The 21,752-nt window shown below is 42.0% G+C and overlaps 1 protein-coding gene across 7 annotated transcripts in view; it reads right to left on the bottom strand.

The window, feature by feature from the left end:
• Nucleotides 1-432: 432 nt before the first annotated feature.
• Nucleotides 433-21,752, bottom strand: part of LOC142760285 (excitatory amino acid transporter 1-like) — a 134,763-nt gene continuing 113,443 nt past the window's right edge. For all 7 annotated transcript variants that reach the window (XM_075863393.1, XM_075863421.1, XM_075863445.1 and 4 more), the window contains 6 exons: nt 20,218-20,260; nt 7,514-7,848; nt 6,818-7,051; nt 5,380-5,574; nt 2,717-2,851; nt 433-2,504 (listed from right to left, as the gene is read on the bottom strand). In XM_075863393.1, the coding sequence (XP_075719508.1) occupies nt 2,306-2,504; nt 2,717-2,851; nt 5,380-5,574; nt 6,818-7,051; nt 7,514-7,848; nt 20,218-20,260 (1,141 nt within the window). In that variant the 3' untranslated portion in view covers nt 433-2,305. The remainder of the gene's footprint in view (nt 2,505-2,716; nt 2,852-5,379; nt 5,575-6,817; nt 7,052-7,513; nt 7,849-20,217; nt 20,261-21,752) is intronic.

Genomic DNA, 21,752 nt, shown 5'->3' on the forward strand with positions numbered 1-21,752 from the left:
CACGCAACAGTTGCTATAGAAATTATGAGAAGAAAAACCACCTCCTTAATTTTATTTTGCTGATGTAAATAACGCATGACATACGCACGTAAAAAACGCTGACAAGCACCAAACACTGATGTCACACGGAACTGCAACGCAGGAAAAACGCTGCGTTTTTTACGCGTGCAAACGGACACGTTTGTGTGAATAAGGCCTCATTGTAAAGTTTTCCGCTGCATATTTTTACAAGGCAAATACTCTACTTGCCCACTTATGAACCATTTAAAGGCAAATACGTCAAGCGTGACTGCACCCTGAAAATTAAAAACCAAACCGAATACTAATTCAAAGCTGAAATCTTTTTTGAAAATGCAGTTTGCTGAAATCTTTTTATTTCTGATAAAATGTATAGCCATTGTGGCCATTCTCTTATAGATATATTAAGCCACTACACACAAGTCTCATATAACATGTGAAGAAACTTTTATTAATAAGACATGATATAAACTGCTGGCCATGAGGGAGCCACTATCGTTTGATTGTACTACACGGTTAATTACATTTTATTTTTACCAGCTTGGTTATCCTGGTCCAGTCGCTGAGTATTCAGTTTGCTTTGTAAAACATGAAATATTTCAAACACGAATACGCAAAAACATACACTTCAATTTAGCATCACATCCAAAGTTATTTTGAATGACTGAATATTAACACACTTTCAATACGTGAAAATAAAACACCAACATAAACTTCAAAAGAAGGAAAAAACACAATTATAATCATCAGAAAAGTCCATATCACGGTCAAAATAAATTGAGATATTTGAAGACATCCAGATACCAAATACCGGGTAGCAGCATTAACATGGCTATTAATCGATAGCAGAAAATAAACATATAGAATAGATAAAGTCATTATTTATATTACACAATACAAATCCCACTTCCTTTTGATTGTTCTCCAATGCATCTAAAAGAAAATAAAAAATAAAACCACACTGCAAATAGTCTTTATTAATAATGTCCTACCATGCTTATATCCCCTAGATGAATTAGGAGACAGATGGAAGGGAGTATGACTGCAGAATTAGACTGCACAGGGTTTGTTTGTTGTCCGTTATCATGGAGACACATATGGGTCTGCATAGGAGCTGTAGACAGAAACATTAAATACAGTATTTGCAGAAGCTTCATTTTTCATTTTAGATGCATTAGGGAAATAACAAAAAATATTTAGATGCAAATGTGTACATCGCTTTTAACTTGCACAGATATGTAGGATTCATTTCTGAGCAAGAATGTGCTAATGCTTTCCTTAAATAAAATATTAAAATGTTCACAATCTGATCTAAACAAAAAGATAAAATTGGCATTTCAGATTTACAAGCATTTATGCAGCGGAGACACTGTAAAAAACACTGCAAATCCACAGTAAAGACCGCAGCATTTCTGCAGCAATATGCACAGCAAAAATGCACTATTTTGTGTGGATTTTTCTGACTGTTTTATCAGCAGGTTGTTTTCAGATTCTGCTGCATATTTTTGATTGCCAAAAATTGGCAACGTATCCTGAGTGTGGGAACATACACTTGCTTTGCTCAATTTAGTAGGCAAACAGTTGGCTCGGTTGTTTCATCATCTTATAGTAGCATGACGTTTTCACAATTAGTGCTGAATACAACAAGAATAATCGCAGTCTGAAGAAGTCGTTTTGATAACCAACAATGTTACTCACTGTTTAGGAACATGGGTGATCATGTTACTGCTAACACTGGAATAACACTGACCAAAGAGCTGTCCTACCTCCATATAGAGTAGAGTGTAAGATATCACCAACATTATTCAAGAAGTGTAACATATTTCGATCTATGTGGTTTACTATATTAATACAGCTATAAATGCAAATGAGTGGATGGATGGCATTCTTCAGAGAAGATGCCATTGTCCAATGAAGCTGCCATTTAACGCTAGGTTTTCTTCTAAACGTAAAGCAAGGAATGCAAGATAATCACCTTTCTTGCAAGCAATAAAAAATTATCTGGAATCTCCAGCATTGTTTTTAATTTTTCCCTTTCAGGAGTCTTCACATTGTAGCCGTGGTATTGCTGAAGAGATGTAGAATTTGGAGAAGACAAGATCTTCGTTGGACAAGTCCACTAAGCCAATTACAAAAACCCTTGCCGAATGCATGTCCATGTACACTCGTCACATGTTCTATTGTATTTCCAAAACATTGACCCAAGAACTGTTAAAAGAAGTCAGACATGGGATACATGGAATGATGGGTCCAAGTCACATCTACAGGAAAGAGATGACAGGCACACTCACATAGAAGTTTCACTAGCGGGATGCTTCTGAATGTCATTTTCTGTACAGATTAATTGATAGGGTTTCTTACTCTCCTCCAGTACAGAGTTTCCAAGTTCAGCATCTTGTTTATGAAGTTCATGTCTTGAAAGGTGTTCAACTATGCCAGCTCCTAAGGAATCTCCAAGGACATTGGTAGTTGTACGTAGACGGTCACTTGAAGACAAAATAAAAATTCATAACACAAAATTATAGAAGAGAATTAACATCATATCACAATATTAGGGTCAAAAGGTAAATGTGTTGTCCTTATATTATTTACAATATTACTATACTTTGGGACTTTGATCCCTGTTGTCTGTTGTTGTTTTTTTGTATCAAGTTTTTAACTGTCCCATATTCACATATCCCACTGTTCAGATACTTACAGGAACCAGTCTACTGCAATAATGAGTGATATATCCTCAGTGGGGAGTCCTACCGATGTCAACACTATAACCATGGTAACGAGACCCGCTTGAGGAATACCCGCTGCTCCAATGCTGGCAGCTGTTGCTGTGATACTGTGTGAACAATAAAAATGGAACTTCAGAAAGCCTTTTTACACAGTATATGGTAAACAGTATAAGCATCACTGTTATATAATACTGTATAAGGCAAGAATCTAGTTCCTATACAACCTATCATTCCCTGCTCCATACCCATAGTTTACATCTAGCATAAATAAAATGTTTGTTGTTGTGAATAAATCAAATGCAGACTTCTTTATATAAATAATGATACTTGAAAAAAATAAATATAGAAAAAAAAAAGACTTTAGCTAGGGGACGCATAGTAAATAAAAGGTATATCGACGTTTTTAATCCTAGTATCTGAAAAGGGATGTAAATCATGAATCAGTAAAGTAAATTGACGCAATGAATGGTATTCCTTCATCATGAGGGTTTAAAGTTATGCTGCCTAGAAATAAAAATATTAATAAACATACTTCTCTATGATCAGGCAGGAACTGGGACTAAAAAATCTTCAGCCTATATGCCCAATCTTATCTAAATATATATTTCCAAAAACATATAAATAGACCCACCAAAACCCACATTGATGCCTGTATTTCTGCATAAGTGTGACCTCTTTGTGGAGTCTCCAAAATAGGACTATTCTTCAAATTGTTCATAAAGGGAATGTATCATCAGAAAATTGCTTATTATTAAAATCACCATTATATTAGAAAACATTTTTGGCTATTTTTGCGTTTTTTTTATAATGTGATTTATATTCCAGTTTTCACACAGGCTACAGGAACATACACAATAGGCTAACATTTCCTATATTCTGCAGCTCACTTCTCAGCTTTGCTGTGTAGTTTGGGACATTGTCAGAACAGCCATCTCATTATTGCAGGGGGGATTTAATGACAGATGACAGGGATAAGGCAGGATAGCAACACCTTTATATTGTAAAGGCTTTGCACTTCCTGTAATTTACCGTTGCTGCATATTTTTTTACATTGCAGCATCAAGTGGATACTATCCACTTGGCATACATTTTTTTCAGGCTAGTAAAAGAGTAATATGTTAGTTACCTCTCCCTACATAGATATCAGTTGGCAGGTGCACACAGCTAATTTATTTTATACAGTAAAAATGCCATACTGGTAAATGAATCTTTGGGTAATTAGAGGCCCATCATTTGGGGAAAAAAAGCAGAATTTTTAGTTTTTACCTGGTTATGGCTTAATCAGACACTAACTTTTCAAATTATCTAAAAGGATATCTGATATAGATCATCTTTGTAATTTACAATTTACTTATTGTTAAAACTTGGTTGTTTTATCCATGCAAATTCTGTGTAAAGTTGCTGCCACTAGGTTTCTCTCTTCCTGTAATCTGCTTTCCATCCGCTATTGTCAAGCAAAATCTGTCCCTAGTTAGTGAGCAGAATTGATGGACTGCAGAAGGTGGGGGTGTGTCTTTTCACTGCCTGCCTATACAAGCCTATGGAGAGGGGAGAGTAGGGCAGAGAGAGAGAAAGACACAGATACACTGCCAATACAAGTTTTTAGGAAGGAGGAGCAGGAGCAGAGTAAAGACACACAGACATGCTGCAGCTCCCTGGTAAGTGTTTTAACTCACCCTAGTGCTGGATTCAGTTCACAAAGAGTTTTTTTAACGCTGATTTTGACGCGCAAAAAAAGCGGCATGCTCTTTCTTGCCGCGGTTCCGCCTCTGACCTCCCATTGGGAGGCAGAGAAAGCTTTTTTTTGTGGCATTTTTTTTTGCTCGAATGGCCGTGGTCAAAAAACGCAGTGAAAATCGCTGAAGGAATTTTGAGGCAGATTTTTCTGCCTGCAAAAAAACTCTGTGTGAACAGGGCCATAGGCTCTGCCCACTATCTCAGAGAGAGATCGAGCCTGCAGAGGGGAAAACTGCTAAAAATGCAAATCATATAATGGCCAGAAATAGTGTTATTCCTCATGTACACATACTCGACGGCTTATTCTAAAAAGTCTCCTGAAAAGTTAGGTACGTTTTAATGTTTTCAAGATTCTGAAATATGCAGCCATATTAGGATAGCATAATGAGGCTTATTTTCATCTGTGGACTAAGGTTGTAAAGGACTATGTCCACCGTCACAACAATTTTTTTTTATAGATCAAATGCATCTAAAATGAAAACTTTGCAAATAGTCGTTTAGTGTGTACAGCTCCTAAGCAGACATATGTCTCCATGGTAACAAACTATGAGCAAACCCTGTGTAGTCTGATCTTGTAGTCTTATTGGGTTCCGTCAGTTCCCAACTTCTTGCTTACCTATTAAAAAATGTATGTTAGCAAAAAGTAGATGACCGATGAAAGGACTAGTTTACTAGTGGCTGGTAAGGGGCCCAGACCACTCTCATTCCTCCCCTTTCATATAGTGTCAGAATTATTTACCCACCTACTTGCACCTCAAAAATAATAAACTACCAAACTACTACGTGCATGTATGTAATTTGTGTTTCAGCCAAAGCCATGGATACTGAAAGAGGTCCACTGTGAGAGTTGGCCTTTCATCTACCACTATATACACACCCACTGCTCAGAACAACTTACCTGATGGTGAGAATCTGCCCAAAGTTTAGTTCATAATTGTTTACTTGAGCAATAAAAATGGCGGCTAGTGCCTCATACAAAGCTGTTCCATCCATGTTTATTGTGGCTCCCACAGGCAGCACAAAACGAGTGACACGCTTGTCTACTCGATTATTTTCTTCCAAGCATCTAAAAGTGATGGGTAGGGTAGCAGAGCTGTAGAAACAAAAGACGGTCACATATGTCTGAAAGTCAACAGCCTAGTTTCATACTTTTGAGTGGTCCAGATTTCTGTAAATTAAACTTATGATCAATGCGTTAATGTTAAGGGTATGTTCACACTGCTTATTTTCTGCCATTTTTCGGGCCGTATAGTCAGTAGAAGTACGCTTCCAAACATCTGCCCATTGATTTCAATGGCAAAAACTGCGTTCTGTTCTTACAAGCCGTTTTTTTTACGTGGCCGTTTTGAAAAACGGCCACGTAAAAAGACATAGGTGAAAAAGTAGTGCATGTCACTTCTTGAGCCGTTTTCTCATGGACTCTATAGAAAAACAGCTCCAAAAACGCTGCGAAAAACGCAAGTTGCTAAAAAAAAAAAAAAAAAGGCTGAAAATCAGGAGCTATTTTCCCTTGAAAACAGCTCCATATTTTCAGACATTTTTTGTTAAGCATGTGAACATACCCTAAGTGTTATGATGATTTTTGCAAAGACCAACTAATTTGCTCCTGAGATGAGGGTATATAGAGAGTATTTAATGAAAAAGTTCCTCCGAGGTATTTTATAGGACATGCAAAGTCTATGGGATTCATAGAAATAGCCGAGCACAGCACTTGACTGTTAAATCAGTCCTATAGACATTAAATAGAACAGCAGGTGCATGCTCGACCGCTGTGCCGTTCAAGCTCTTTCTCACTATTCGACCGAGTATGCGCAGTTCCACTCAATTCACATAGGGCACTCCGTGACCCCCGTTTGACGCGGACTAAAGTGATGCAATTTTCTCTACGCTGGTGTCTGTGTAGAGTAGAGGTGCAATTTTTTTTTTTCCGATATTTTTTTTTTTTTTTGTGACATTTAAAAAAAAAAAAAAAAAAAAAGTCACATTTCATAAATGTGTCTAAATCCTTGCCACCATCCCCACGCTTCATTCCACTTTTACAAACTAATTTGCATGTCGCAAATGGTTAATAAATATATCACAAGAGAATAGACACTCTTTTGGAATAAAATACACAAAAAAGAAGTGCAAAGACAATGATAAATATGGCCCATAGTGTTGCCTATGTGAGATCAAGGTACCATGCTGTTGAACAACTATTAAATAAAATTATTCTCCGTAAATCTGGAAAAAATCTATTAATAAAATTTAAGGCCAAAAACATCGACCTACAGTATCTAGGAAGCAATGGATTGGCATAAGATTCTGATGATATTTATTTTGTCAACCTTACACACCTTGATGATGTCCCCAAAGCAGTGATTAGGGCTTGAAGTAGCCCACCGATGAATGGCCAGGGGTTTCTCCGAGTAACAATGAAAAATAGCAATGGAAGTACCACCAAAGCATGTATGAGAAGTCCTATAATGACAGTGATCGTGTACATTCCAAGTTGTCCCCCCATAACAAGCAGATCATCCATTTCCAGGATTTTTCCTGAGATCAAAAACAGAATTCCAATTGGAGCATACCTGAGAACAATAAAATCAAAATGTTATATGTTGCTATACATTTTGGTTATCAAAAGCTAAATTAAACCACTGTCTAGTGTTTGTAAAGTTTTACAAATTACATAAACGGTTATTGAATGACATTTTACAATATTCCATAGTTTGTCTACATAAAAAGATGTCACTTTATCAATAGTTTGCTTCACTTATCTTGTACTGCTTTTAAATTACATGATGTTTTATTGACTGTACAGACAGAACGGTAAGATCTGAATTTCCAGAGAAGAGCATTGTTGGAGCCAGATGACCGTTACAGTCTGAAAACTACTACAACTGCTGTAAAGAGTGGGCAGATTCAAGACTGTATAATATTATAGAAGCAGAAACAAATGATAGAAGTGTACATGCCACCATCATAACCAGCAGTGGTTTACATACAGTTGATCCGTATTTATTGCTTTTGATATGTTGTATTATGCTTACCATATAATGATGGCTACCAGCCTCATGATGGCTTCATTAAGACTATCAAAGAATTCCTTGAGAGGTCTTCCTTGTTCCTTCATGTTCCCAATCACCAGTCCAAAGCATATAGAAAAAACGACCAGGCCCAGAGCATTTACACCATTTGCTGAACCTGCTACAGCTACCACTGTTTCCATCTCCATCATCTCATGAAGTCTCCCCAGTGCCCGGGTAACATTCTCCACTACATCACTGATGTTAACTGCTTCAGTGAGATTTTCTGTTAATATTGTAAAATTCTGTTCAGGTGGGGCGGGTATTTTGTAAACTTTTGTGTGGTACTGGGTCTTGTACTGCATGAAAAAATATAAAACTTTATTATAAGTTAAAACAGCAACAAGCATTGGACTAAATGTTAGATTACAATGTTGTCATAGCAGAAGATCTATAATATACCCTATTTTCTTTTCTTTCTACAGTCACATAGTGAATCGTCCTTGTGTGTAATTCGTGTCTTGTGAGGAATTGTGTGTACTTAGTGTCTTGTGTGGAATTAGTGTCTTGTGTGTACTTAGTGTCTTGTGTGGAATTGAGTGTCTTGTGTGGAATTGAGTGTCTTGTGTGGAATTAGTGTCTTGTGTGGAATTAATGTCTTGTGTGGAATTGTGTGTACTTAGTGTCTTGTGTGGAATTGTGTGGAATTAGTCCCTTGAAGACCTACAAGGCTCCATCCAAGGTTTTGAATGAAGGCACTGAGGTGACACACAACTTACACAAACACCTTCTCTGAACACAAAGGTTTCAGGATGTCCCATGCCTCTTTTACAACCTGCATGTGGTTTGAATAAGGATGAAATATCATCTGGGATAGGGCTGCGGGATACAAAAGTCCTTCATAACCATCTGGCTTGTTGTGGAGTGTCCTGCAGCAGCTAAATTCACATAACATAACCTCTGGAACTGATCGCATATTAGTGAGCAACACATTTTACATAGGATACCAGTAGCTCATTATGTAGAATCCAATATTTTATTGGTGTAATTTAAAAGAATACATTCAGTATTTTGTTGTTCAAGCATTCTTTAACCCCTTCGCACACCCAGATGTGTTATTCCGTCCGGGTGCGCGGGGGGATTTGCTGCGGTCACCTGGGACTAACAGTCGGGAGCAGCGATCGTGCTGTTCCTGGCTGTTTATCCCCTCTAATAAAGACCCCCAGGGCTGCCCTCACTCTGCCTCTGTTAGCAGAGGCCTGTAAAAATTACAATATACTGCAATACGTTAGTTTTTAGTAGTGAAAAAAAAATATATACACTACCGTTCAAAAGTTTGGGGTCACCCAGACAATTTTGTGTTTTCCATGAAAACTCACACTTATATTTATCAAATGAGTTGCAAAATGACTAGAAAATATAGTCAAGACATTGACAACCTTAGAAATAATGATTTTTATTTCAAATAATAATTTTCTCCTTCAAACTTTGCTTTCGTCAAAGAATGCACCATTTGCAGCAATTACAGCATTGCAGACCTTTGGCATTCTAGCTGTTAATTTGCTGAAGTAAAACGGGAGAAATTTCACCCCATGCTTCCAGAAGCCCCTCCCACAAGTTGGATTGGCTTGATGGGCACTTCTTGCGTACCATACGGTCAAGCTGCTCCCACAACAGCTATATGGGGTGGAGATCTGGTGACTGCGCTGGCCACTCCATTACAGATAGAATACCAGCCGCCTGCTTCTTCCCTAAATAGTTCTTGCATAATTTGGAGGTGTGCTTTGGGTCATTGTCCTTTTGTAGGATGAAATTGGCTCCAATCAAGCGCTGTCCACAGGGTATGGCATGGCGTTGCAAAATGGAGTGATAGCCTTCCTTATTCAAAATCCCTTTTACCTTGTACAAATCTCCCACTTTACCGGCACCAAAGCAACCCCAGACCATCACATAACCTCCACTATGCTTGACAGATGGCATCAGGCACTCTTCCAGCATCTTTTCAGTTGTTCTACGTCTCACAAATGTTCTTCTGTGTGACCCAAACACCTCAAACTTCGATTAGTCTGTCCATAACACTTTTTTCCAGTCTTTCTCTGTCCAATGTCTGTGTGCTTTTGGCCATATTAATCTTTTCCTTTCATTAGCCAGTCTCAGATATGGCTTTTTCTTTGCCACTCTGCCCTGAAGGCCAGCATCCCGGAGTCGCCTCTTCACTGTAGACGTTGACACTGACGTTTTGCGGGTACTATTTAATGAAGCTGCCAGTTGAGGACCTGTGAGGCTTCTATTTCTCAAACTAGAGACTCTAATGTACTTGTCTTGTTGCGCAGTTGTGCTGCGGGGCCTCCCACTTCTCTTTCTACTCTGGTTAGAGCCTGTTTGTGCTGTCCTCTGAAGGGAGTAGTACACACCGTTGTAGGAAATCTTCAGTTTCTTGGAAATTTCTCGCATGGAATAGCCTTCATTTCTAAGAACAAGAATAGACTGTCGAGTTTCACATGAAAGCTCTCTTTTTCTAGCCATTTTGAGAGTTTAATCTAACCCACAAATGTAATGCTCCAGATTCTCAACTAGCTCAAAGGAAGGTCCGTTTTATAGCTCCTCTAAACAGCAAAACTGTTTACAGCGGTGCTAACATAATTGCACAAGGGTTTTCAAGTGTTTTCTAATTATCCATTAGCCTTCTAACACAGTTAGCAAACACAATGTACCATTAGAACACTGGAGTGATGGTTGCTGGAAATGGGCCTCTATACACCTATGTAGATATTGCATTAAAAACCATACGTTTGCAGCTAGAATAGTCATTTACCCCATTAACAATGTATAGAGTGTATTTCTGATTAATTTAATGTTATCTTCTTTGAAAAAAACTGTGCTTTTCTTTCAAAAATAAGGAAATTTCTAAGTGACCCTAAACTTTTGAATGGTAGTGTATATATATATTAAAAGTTTAAAAAAAACACCCCTTTTCCCATTTTTCCCCTAATGTAAAGTAAAAAATAAAAAAGTAAACAAAATTGGTATCGCTGCGTCTGTACTATTGCAATAAAGTGTTATTTAATGCACACGGTGAATGCCGTAAAAAAAAAAAAAGTAAAAACGACAAAATCGCTGTTTTTGGTCAACTTAGCTCTAAAGAAAAATTAAATAAAAAGTGATCAAAATTATCTACGTACCAATAAATGGTACCGATGAAAACTAAAGTTAGTCCCGCAAAAAATAACACACTGCTCAAATCGGTGAAAAAATAAAAAAAAGTTATGGCTCTCAGAATGTGGTGACAAAACATTTTTTTATCATAAAATAAATAAAATATAAAAAAACCTATATAAATTTGGTATCACCGTAATAGTGTTGAGCCACAGAATAAAGATATGTGTGTTACCGCACGGTGAAAGCCGTAAAAAACGAAACCCAAAAAAAGTTCAAATTCAGCCCGCAAATAATTTTTTTTCAGTTTCCCAGTACATTATATGGAACTATAAATGGTACTAAAAGAAAACTACAACTCCTCCCGCAAAAAATAAGCCCTCACACTACTCTATTGACGGAAAAATAAAAAAGTTATGGCTCTTGGAATGCGTGGAGTGAAAAACGAAAAATGAAAAAAAAAAAACTTTCAATTTAAAAATGACTTTGTCCCGAAGGGGTTAAGCCAGTGATCCCCAACCACCAGGCCGCGGACCAATACCGGGCCGCGGATCATTTGGTACTGCTGAGCACGCCTCCTGGGATGACGTTTCGTCCCAGGAAACCGCTGCAGCCTGTGATTAGTGTATAGGTTCAGATAGCACCAGAAACTGGGTGAAAGTGGTTTTGCACGGATAGGAGCCCAACCCAAATGATGAGTATAAAAGAAAGTATCCAGCACACCAATTTGAAAAAAGGTAATTTCTTTATTTTTTGTCTTTAATGCCAGTGGCAGAGTGCAATGTTTCGGTCAATACGACCTTCTTCAGGCATTGAGCCATGCTGGGAATACTGCATAGACGAGCGCTTGTTGTGTTAATAGCGGCTTGCCGCTTTGTAATGGCGCGAAACGTTGCACAAAAAATAAAGAAATTACCTTTTTTTCAAATTGGTGTGCCAGATACTTTCTTTTATATGCAGCCTGTGATTGGCTGCAGCAGCAGTCACATGGGATGAAACGTCATCCCAGGAGGCCGGCCCTCTAACGTCATCCAGGCTGGCCCCCTGGGATGACTTTTCATTCCATGTGACCGCCGCTGGTCCCAGTTCCCACTGCATCTGCATCCTCAGGATGCAGATACAGTTGAATTGAATGCTGGAGCAAGAGTGATGGCTCCTTGCACCAGAATTCACTCTGTCGTGAGCAGCTCGGCGCAAGCAGGCGCAATGTTGTGACATCATTGCGCCTGTCTGCGCCGAGTCACTCATAGCACAGACCGGAGGAGAAGGATCCTCCACCCGTCGTGGGAACGGAGATAGGTAAGTAATTATATTATTATTTTTTATTAGGCATCTATGGTGTCAGCTACGGGAGCATTTTACTGTATGGGGCAACTAAGGGGGTCTTATACAGTATGGGAGGACTTATACTGTATGGTGGGTCTTATATTGTGTGGGGGCAACTATCAGTAGCATTATACTATAGGGGCATTATACTGTGAGGGGGCAGCTTTGGGGAGCATTATACTATGGGGGCATTATACTGTGTGGGGGAAGCTATGGGGGGCGTTATACCGTGGAGTCAGCTATGGGGGCATTATACTGTGGGGTCATCCATGGGGACTGTTGGGCAAGGTGGCTGGGCATAGGCGCAGGGGTCTGGTGGTGTTGGGGAGGGATAGGGGGGCCCAAGCTGAATTCTTGCACCAGGGCCCATAAGCCCTTAGCTATTCCCCTGCTGCTATTCGTTGTGGATTTTACCTGAATTCAATGGGGAAAAGCTGCAACAAATAAGCAGCGTTTATGCAAATACAATTGACTTGCTGCGGAATAAAATTCTGCACCGCAGGTCCATTTCTAAGTGTTTTTTCCTATCAGTATTTACGCAGAGTGTGGATGAAACTTGTTTTATCTCATCCACTTTGCCACTACTGTATGAAAATCCGCAGCATAATACAGGTATTAGAATACAGATATACGCCGTATTTACGCAATGTGTGAACTAACTCTAAAACCCAAACCCCCCCCCACTCGCCCCGCCGGTCCCTGGAAAAATGTTCTTGCATCAAACTGGTCCTCCGTCCAAAAAAGGTTGGGGACCACTGCTTTGAGCAATATAAATTACTATGGGCACCTTACGGAGCCTGTATGGCAGCAGATGGAGGCTGTGCAGCTGCAGAACTATGTGCATGAGATTTTAAACTACTGGTACACATTTTAGATACCAGCTAAATCCCCTCGAGAGTGCTTGTTAAGGTGCCTATACACACTAGTCAAAACTCGACCAAACCCGCTGATTTCAATGCTGACAATCTATGTGTATGGGGCCACCGAGATGTCCCCAGGTGACATAAATCCAACATGCCCAATCCTTTGTTCCCATGGAAGATAAGCCGCTTCCAGAGGTGTCTTGCATCAGATTTTTCCCTTCTCCACATTAAAATAAACATGCACACTGGGTCGAGGGGATCAAGGGAGTCGGAAAGAATAACATTCGGCCGAATTAGATAGTTCTGATGAAATTTTATGTATATGGCAACCCTTATTTTAGCAGGGAGGGAGAGAGAATTAACTAGACACATCTGTTGCCACTTAAAGGAACACTGAAACAAGAAATTAATAACAAAAATAAACTGAAAAAAAAAAAAACACAACTTCTTTGCACTGCTTGTGAGATTTCCTACTTGTAGATTACACAGGGGATAACATCTTTCTGATTTCTTGCATTTTCGGAAGGCGGCACATAAGGGGGGAGGAATTTAGCCAAATAAGTGCTGTTTAGTGGGTTCCTCATCTTACATTGCAAACAAAGCAGAGGGTGCTACAGCCAGTTGTCTTAAAGCCCTATTAGATGGCACGAATATTGTATGAATTTTTGTAAAATAATCGCTCGGATGTAAGAGATAATCACCACGTGTAATAGCATGCATTGATCGAATGATGAGCAATAAATGATTGGGGTTCCGTGGATTGGCCACATCTACCTCGTCTAATCAGTAAATCCACTCTAACGAGTGAAAGGTCATCATTCAGCGCGGTCATATTCTCTCTTTTATCCACAAATATTAATTTCTTTATGAAAAAGTGCACATTGACGTAAAATTGAATGAAGGTGCCTTTGTGCATAAAATGCTGAGTAGCATTTTGATAATGTACCAGGTGTCTACTTTCAGAAAATTTATGGGTCTAAGTGTTTAGTATGAATTTTTATTTTACAATTGACATTTGATTTGTACATGTCAAAAGTGTGAAAATTGTCCAGGCTACCAGAGGCGCAAAATGTCTAAAAAAAAGAACCCCGGAAGAGTTATGCTGGTTATACACTGGAGATATCGGTCAGCCAACAGCTATTTCTCCTCATGGACTCATAAAAAGGTTTATTACCATATAGATATGGAGAGATACCTTTAGCACCACTCAGGGGCGTAGCTAAAGGCTCATGGCCCCCCCCCCCGCAAACTCCTCATGGCCGACTGTCCGCAGCTTTCAGCTGCATCTCTGGGTCTCCTAAGTGACCCAACAAGGCTGGGTTCACACACCCTATTTACGGACGTAATTCGGGCGTTTTAGCATTGAATTACGTCCGAAAATGCGGCTCAAAAGCGTTGGAAAACATCTGTCCATTCATTTGAATCGGTTTTACGATGTTCTGTGCCGACGGTCATTTTTTTTACGCGCCGCTGTCAAAAGGCGGCGCGTAAAAAAGACGCCCGCGTCAAAGAAGTGCCTGTCACTTCTTCAGACGTAAATGGAGCAGTTTTCCATGGACTCCATAGAAAAACAGCTCCAAGTACGTCCGTAATGGACGCAGCGAAAAACGCCTGCACATTCCATTACATCTGAAATTCCGGAGCTGTTTTCTCCTGAAAACAGCCCCGTAATTTCAGCCGTAATGGACGCTGCCGTGTGAACACACCCTCAGGGCTTAAAATGTCAGGGGAAATAGCCCCAATACATATGTGTCCGCCCCAAAAAAAATGTGTGTATAGGAGACAGAATATCTATAGCACTACGACCCTATAAACTATGGATAGGATTAGATACAGAGGCTCAGCAGACAGTATCACACATGATAGGATTAGATACACAGCTGAGCAGACAGTATCACACATGATAGGATTAGATGCAGTGGCCCAGCAGACAGTATCACACATGATAGGATTAGATACAATGACTCAGCAGACAGTATCACACATGATAGGATTAGATACAGTGGCTGAGCAGACAGTATCACACATGATCGGATTAGATACAGTGGCTCGGAAGGCAGTATCACACATGATAGGATTAGATACAGCGGCTCAGCAGACAGTATCACACATGATTGGATTAGATATAGGGCCCAGCAGACAGTATCACACATGACAGGATTAGATATAGGGCCCAGCAGACAGTATCACACATGATACGATTAGATACAGGGCCCAGCAGACAGTATCACACATGATTGGATTAGATACAGGACTCAGCTCGCTGACATTGCGGCTCCAGCGCTGGACCCAGGAAAGGTAAGAATAATAATTTTGCTTCTTTATGTGTTACTGATTATTTTTGTGTGTTTGTGGTTTTTTACAGGTTCGGTTGTTGGACTTCGGATTCGAGGACTTCAATGACGGCGTTTTTTTTATTCTCAATAAAATGGTTAATGAGGGTTGTGTTTTTTTATTTCAATAAAATATTTTTTCTATGTGCTTGTATCTTTTTAAACTTTATTATCACCACCTTAGTAATGGCTGCTGGCTGATTGACAACCTCCATTACTAAGGCGGGGCTTAATGTTAGCAGGTGCAGAGGCCAACACTAACCCCCATTATTACCCCGGTACCCACCGCCACCAGGGGTGCTGGGAAGAGCCGGGTACGAACCAGTACCCGACCATCTGTAGTGACGGTCAGGCACCGGGGCGGCCGCAGGCTGGTAGTATTAGGCTGGGGAAGGCCAAAAACAGTGGCACCTACCCTGGTAATGCTGCCTGCTGCTGCTGTGTTGGATCTGGCTGGTTATGAAAATTGGGGGTGACCCGACATCGTTCTTTCCAATTATTATTTTTTATTTTTTTTAAATGACGTGGGGTCCCCCCATTTTTCATAACCAGCCAGATACAATAAAGCAGCAGGAGCCTAGCATTACCAGGGTGGGAAGGGCCACTGTATCTGGCCTTTCCCCTCCTGATAATATCAGCCTGCGGCCGACCATCACTACAGATCGTCAGGTACTGGATCGTACCCGGCTCTTCCCAGCACCCCTGGTGGCGGTGGGTACCGGGGTAATAATGGGGGTTAGTGTTAGCCTCTACACCGGCTAACACTAAGCCCCGCCTTAGCAATGCACACTGTCACTCAGCCGGCGGCCATTACTAAGGCGGTAGTAATATAGTTTAAAAAAAAACACAAAGACATAGAAAAAATATTTTATTGAAAAAAAAAAAAAACACACAACCCTCATTAACCATTTTATTGATAATAAAAAAAAAAAGCCGTCATCGAAGTAGTCCTGGAATCCACCGTAGTCCAACGACCGAACCTGTAAGAAAACACACAAGAAAAACGATTAGTAACACATGTGTTCGGCTTAGATACAGGGCCCATGTGTGATACTGTCTGTGGGACCCTGTATCTAAGCCTATTACAACGTAGGCTTAGATACAGGGTCCAGCAGACCGTAATCTTATACAATATAAGATTACTGTGTGCTGGGGCCCTGTATCTAAGCCTACAGTGTGGTAGGCTTATATACAGGGCCCATCAGACAGGATCACACATGGGCCATGTATCTAAGCCTACCATGTGATTGGCTTAGATACAGGGCCCAGCAGACAGGATCACACAATCTGTGTGTAAAGGATCTGCCAGGCACAGCTTCGGGGTTAACGCCCATAGATAATCAGTCTGCACCTGCTTCTATGTCTGTGAGACTGACTGAGTGGCGGAAGATGGAGTCAGTCTCACAGACATAGAAGCAGGTGCAGACTGATTATCTATGGGCGTTAACCCCGAAGCTGTGCCTGGCAGATCCTTTATACTGTGATCCTGTCTCATGGGCACTCTAAGCCTGCTACATCGTAGGCTTAGGGGTTGTGCAGTCCCTAAACATTGATGGCCTATCCACAGGATAGGCCATCATTAGCTGATGTGTCTCCCGGGACCCGCAAATCAGCTGTTTTGAAGTGGCCGCAGCACTCGTACGAGAGCTGCTTCCCCTTCATTTCACTACTCGCTCACACTGTGAATCGCCGACACCGATTCACAGTGTGACCGGAATGAAGGGGAGCAGCTCTCGTACGAGTGCTGCGGCCCCTTCAAAACAGCTGATTGGCGGGTCCCGGAAGTCGGACCCCGCCAGTCAGGGCTAATCTTACCTTTCTCTTCAGCCGTGGCGGTAGTTCTGTCGTCTCGATGCTGTGCGCGGCGCATAGCGCTGTGACGTCATGCGCTGCGCACAGCGCTTGACGTCAGGACCTCCGCTGCGATCCGGAACCAGGAAGGTAAGTAAAGTCTGTTACTATAGTAACAGGGGCCCACGGCCCGAGTTACTATAGTAACTTTTTATTGATGTGGTACGGGGGGCTGTGGGCCCCCCTGGCTTCGGGGCCTGGTCGCAATTGCGACCGCTGCAACCCCTATAGCTACGCCAGTGGCACCACTTATCTCCTTGAGCAACAAAGGATCGGGCATGTTGAAATTCAAGTTATTCCGTTAGGGGCCTCCATTGCAGATCCGGCCAAAACCACGGACACCCCGACGGAAAGCCATCAGAACCGATTAAAGTCGATGTGTTCTGTCGGCTGCCGGTGGTGTCCGTTGTACAACGGAACCCTTTCTTCCGGTATTCCCTTATTGTGCTCGTCTGAGGGCACAGAACAATGGAATGACCCGACGCAGGTGCTGAACCTAGTCTAAGAAAATCAGTAGTCACTAAGTTTAGCTTGCACTGGTAATGCAATTATTCTACACAAATACTGAAAGTAAACCGGAGACATGAATTCTGTGTGTAAGAATTTAAGTATCAGGGATGGGCTTAGGGGTGTGCGACCTGTGTAGTCACACAGGGCACATCAGCCACATCACAAATTTTAATATGTTTTATTAAACAGTTTTGAGTACTTTTATTGGCTCACTTGATGTACATAGTCTATACTTGGTATTTTATAAACACCACTATATGGTGGTATTTACATTGTGTTAGCCACTGTACAGTACATTATATTTTGCAGTGTAGAAGTGGTTTTTGGCCAACGTTTGGCATGGTTACTCGGGCACCATACTACTGCTAATAATTAGGCCCTGTATAGTATGGTTCTTTGTTCACTGTATGACCGTATACGATTTGGCCGCCCTTGTTGAAGAGGATCTGTCACTAGTTTATTAATGCCCTATCTCCTAACTAATCTAATAGGCGCTATGATGCTGATAACGGCAGTGTCATTTTTTTTTCCAAAAACTTTTATTATTTGCAAAGTTGTGTGCGTTTTTCCAAATATGCTAATTTGGCTATACTTGCCAAATGGGTGGTAACTCTCTTTTCACTCTGGGCGGTGTAATGTTTTCTGTATGACGCTGTCCAATCAGCATCATACAGTTCCCTCCCCAGCAACACAGCGTGATCATATAGTGTACAGCTTCCATTCCCGACTGTTTTCAACTGGTGATATGTCCGGTTGTGTCACAGCTAGAATCTCTTCTTTCATATGCCACCAGAACCACAGCCTGAGATATGGCTCTTTGAAGTGTTCCACCCAGTGGCGTAACTACCGCTATAGCAGCTGTAGCGGCATGAGGGGGCCCGTGTCGCCCGCCTGCACGGGCCCCCACCATGGCCGGAGGCTCCGCTAGCAGCCGCTATGGCTGCTACAGCGGGACGCCACTGAACACTACGGCAGAGCAGGGAGGCATCTCCCCGCTCTGTCATTAAACAAAAGACATGTATCCCCTATCCACAGGACAGGGGATACATGTGTGATCACTGGCAGCGGTAGGGAGAACGGGGGACTGAAAGTCCCCTGAAGTTCTCCATCACAAACCTCAGACTTCCGGGGTCTGTGTCGGCAGCTCCGTAGAAATGAATGGAGCGCCGGTCGCGCTTGTGCGCATGCATGACCAGCGCTCCTTTCATTTTTATTGAGCTGCGCAGACGCCGGAAGTCAGAGGTTAGTCATGGAGAACTTGGGGGACTTTCGGTCCCCCGTTCTCCCTATCAATGCCAGTGATCACACATGTATCCCCTATCCTGTGGGGTTGGGGACGCTGTATGGCGTTCCCTACAGGGGGTGGGGCTGTATGGCGTTCCCTACAGGGGGGGGGGCTGTATGGCATTCCCTACAGGGGGGGACTGTATGGCATTCCCTACAGGGGGGGACTGTATGGCGTTCCCTACAGGGGGGGCTGTATGGCGTTCCCTACAGGGGGGGCTGTATGGCGTTCCCTACAGGGGGGGCTGTATGGCGTTCCCTACAGGGGGGGCTGTATGGCGTTCTCTACAGGGGGGGCTGTATGGCGTTCCCCAACAGGGGGGCTGTATGGCGTTCCCCAACAGGGGGGCTGTATGGCGTTCCCTACAGGGGGGGCTGTATGGCGTTCTCTACAGGGGGGGCTGTATGGCGTTCCCTACAGGGGGGGCTGTATGGCGTTCCCCGACAGGGGGGGCTGTATGGCATTCCCTACAGGGGGGAACTGTATGGCATTCCCTACAGGGGGGGACTGTATGGCGTTCCCTACAGGGGGGCTGTATGGCGTTCCCTACAGGGGGGGCTGTATTGCATTCTCTACAGGGGGGGCTGTATGGCGTTCCCTACAGGGGGGGCTGTATGGCGTTCCCTACAGGGGGGGCTGTATGGCGTTCCCTACAGGGGGGCTGTATGGCATTCCCTACAGACCCCCTGTAGATAACGCCATAAAGACCCCCTGTAGATAACGCCCTACAGCCCCCCTGTAGGGAACACCATACAGCCCCCCTGTAGATAACGCCATACAGACCCCCTGTAGATAACGCCATACAGACCCCCTGTAGATAACGCCATACAGACCACCCTGTAGATAGCGCCATACAGCCCCCCCTATAGATAGCACCATACAGCCCCCCCTGTAGATAGCGCCATACAGCCCCCTCTGTAGATAGCGCCATACAGCCCCCTCTGTAGATAGCGCCATATAGACCCCCTGTAGATAGCGCCATACAGACCCCTCTGTAGATAACGCCATAGATCCCCCTGTAGATAACGCCATACAGCCCCCTCTGTAGATAGCGCCATATAGCCCCCCTGTAGATAGCGCCATACAGCCCCCCTGTAGATAACGCCATACAGCCCCCTTTGTAAACATCTACAGAGGGGGCTGTATGGCGCTATCTACAGAGGGGGCTGTATGGCGTTATCTACAGGGGGGGGGGCTGTAAAAAAGGCATTATCTACAGGGGGGGGTGTGTGACACTTTTAAAATAATAAACATTTTGGGAAACAATTTTCACTATCATTATTAGTCTATTAGATTAGCTAGGAGATAGGGCATTACTATATTAGGGACAGTCTCTTTAAGTGTACTCAACTGAAAAGTTAAAAGAGAAGACCATAATGAAGACGTTACAAGTTAAATACATACCTGTTTGAAGCAGGCTTCTACCAGATTGGGTGGGAACATATTCCTTTAGAAAAATTAAAATAAATTGACAATTAAAATAACACAATGCAGTACCCCAAGGCTTTAATAAAGAGCATGCACCAAGTTTCTTCAGTTTATTAGTGGAGACTGGACATAGATTAACGTGCTCATTGGCCGTGTGCCTCTCTGCAGGAACAGAGCAGCGGAAGTCAAGTTGAGTATTGATTCGGTTAACATTTAGCTGGTCTTACTGAGGTTCATTTTGTTTTTACCAATCCTATTTCACACAAGCGTATTATGGCCGTAAATTCCGGCTCGACTGTGGGTCTAATATCACAAACTAACAGCGTTTTAGGTCTCTATAATACGATTAGTTCTGGTTATTAGACCTGCAGTCAGGTCTGGATTTGTGGCTGTAATATAGGCACAGAAATCTGCGTGTATTACGCTAGTGTAAAACATAAAATGGTTTATTTCTCACATTGGATATATAAAAAGACTGTAGATAGAAACTAAAACAGATCTCTACATTACTACATCTATTCTAGTGGTCACTTTATAGTTTGATCCCAAAATATACAGCTGTCTATGATGTATGACCAACTTGAAAAGGACTGAAAGACAATGCTAGAATAGGGAGTTAGCTTTAGTATACTTATTGCAAAAATTTATATTACTTCATAATATGCTACACCACAGAACCTCACAGCGTCTCTGCCTATACCATACAATTTTTCCTTAAAAGTCAACTGTGCAATGTAATGTAGAGGATTTTTGTTGTTGTTTTGGTAGTGCAGACTATTTGAGGGATATATTACTATATTCACTTTACTGCCATTTAAAGGGTTTGGGTGATTGTCGGCATGTGCTCCTATAGACCTGTACATATGTGGTATGTACAATGCATTCACAAAGTCTTCAGACCCTTTACATTTTTTCGAATTTGGTTATGTTGAGGTCTTGGGGAAAAACTTGAATATTTTTTATTTTATTTTAGCACGTCATTCTGCACTCAATACCCCATAATGACAAAGTGAAAACAGAAGGTTAGTAATCTTTGCTAATTTATTGAAAAGGAAAAACCAAAATATTGTATTGACATAAGTATTCAGACCCTTTACTCAGTACTTTGTTGAACGGCCTCCAGTCTTCTTGGGTATGATGCCACAAGCTTTGCACACCTGGATTTGGGGAATTTCTGCCTTTCTTTTCTGCAGATCCTCTCAAGCTCTGTCAGGTTGGATGGGGACCGTCGGTGGACAGCCATTTTTTGTCCACTCCTGAGATGTTTGATTGGGTTCAAGCTAGGACTCTGTGCCACCCAAGGACATTCATTCAGTTGTCCCTAAGCTACTTCTCTGTTGTCTTAGCTGTATGCTTACGGCCATTGTCTTGTTGGAAGCTGAACCTTTGGCCCAGTCTGAGGTCCAGAGCACTCTGGATCAGGTTTTCATCAAGAATATGTCTGGATTTTGCGCCATTCATCTTTCTCTCAACCCTGACCAGTCTCCATGTCACAGCCGCTGAAAAACACC

The sequence above is a fragment of the Rhinoderma darwinii genome, chromosome 1 (genome assembly GCF_050947455.1).
Source record: "Rhinoderma darwinii isolate aRhiDar2 chromosome 1, aRhiDar2.hap1, whole genome shotgun sequence".
Taxonomy (NCBI): domain Eukaryota; kingdom Metazoa; phylum Chordata; class Amphibia; order Anura; family Rhinodermatidae; genus Rhinoderma; species Rhinoderma darwinii.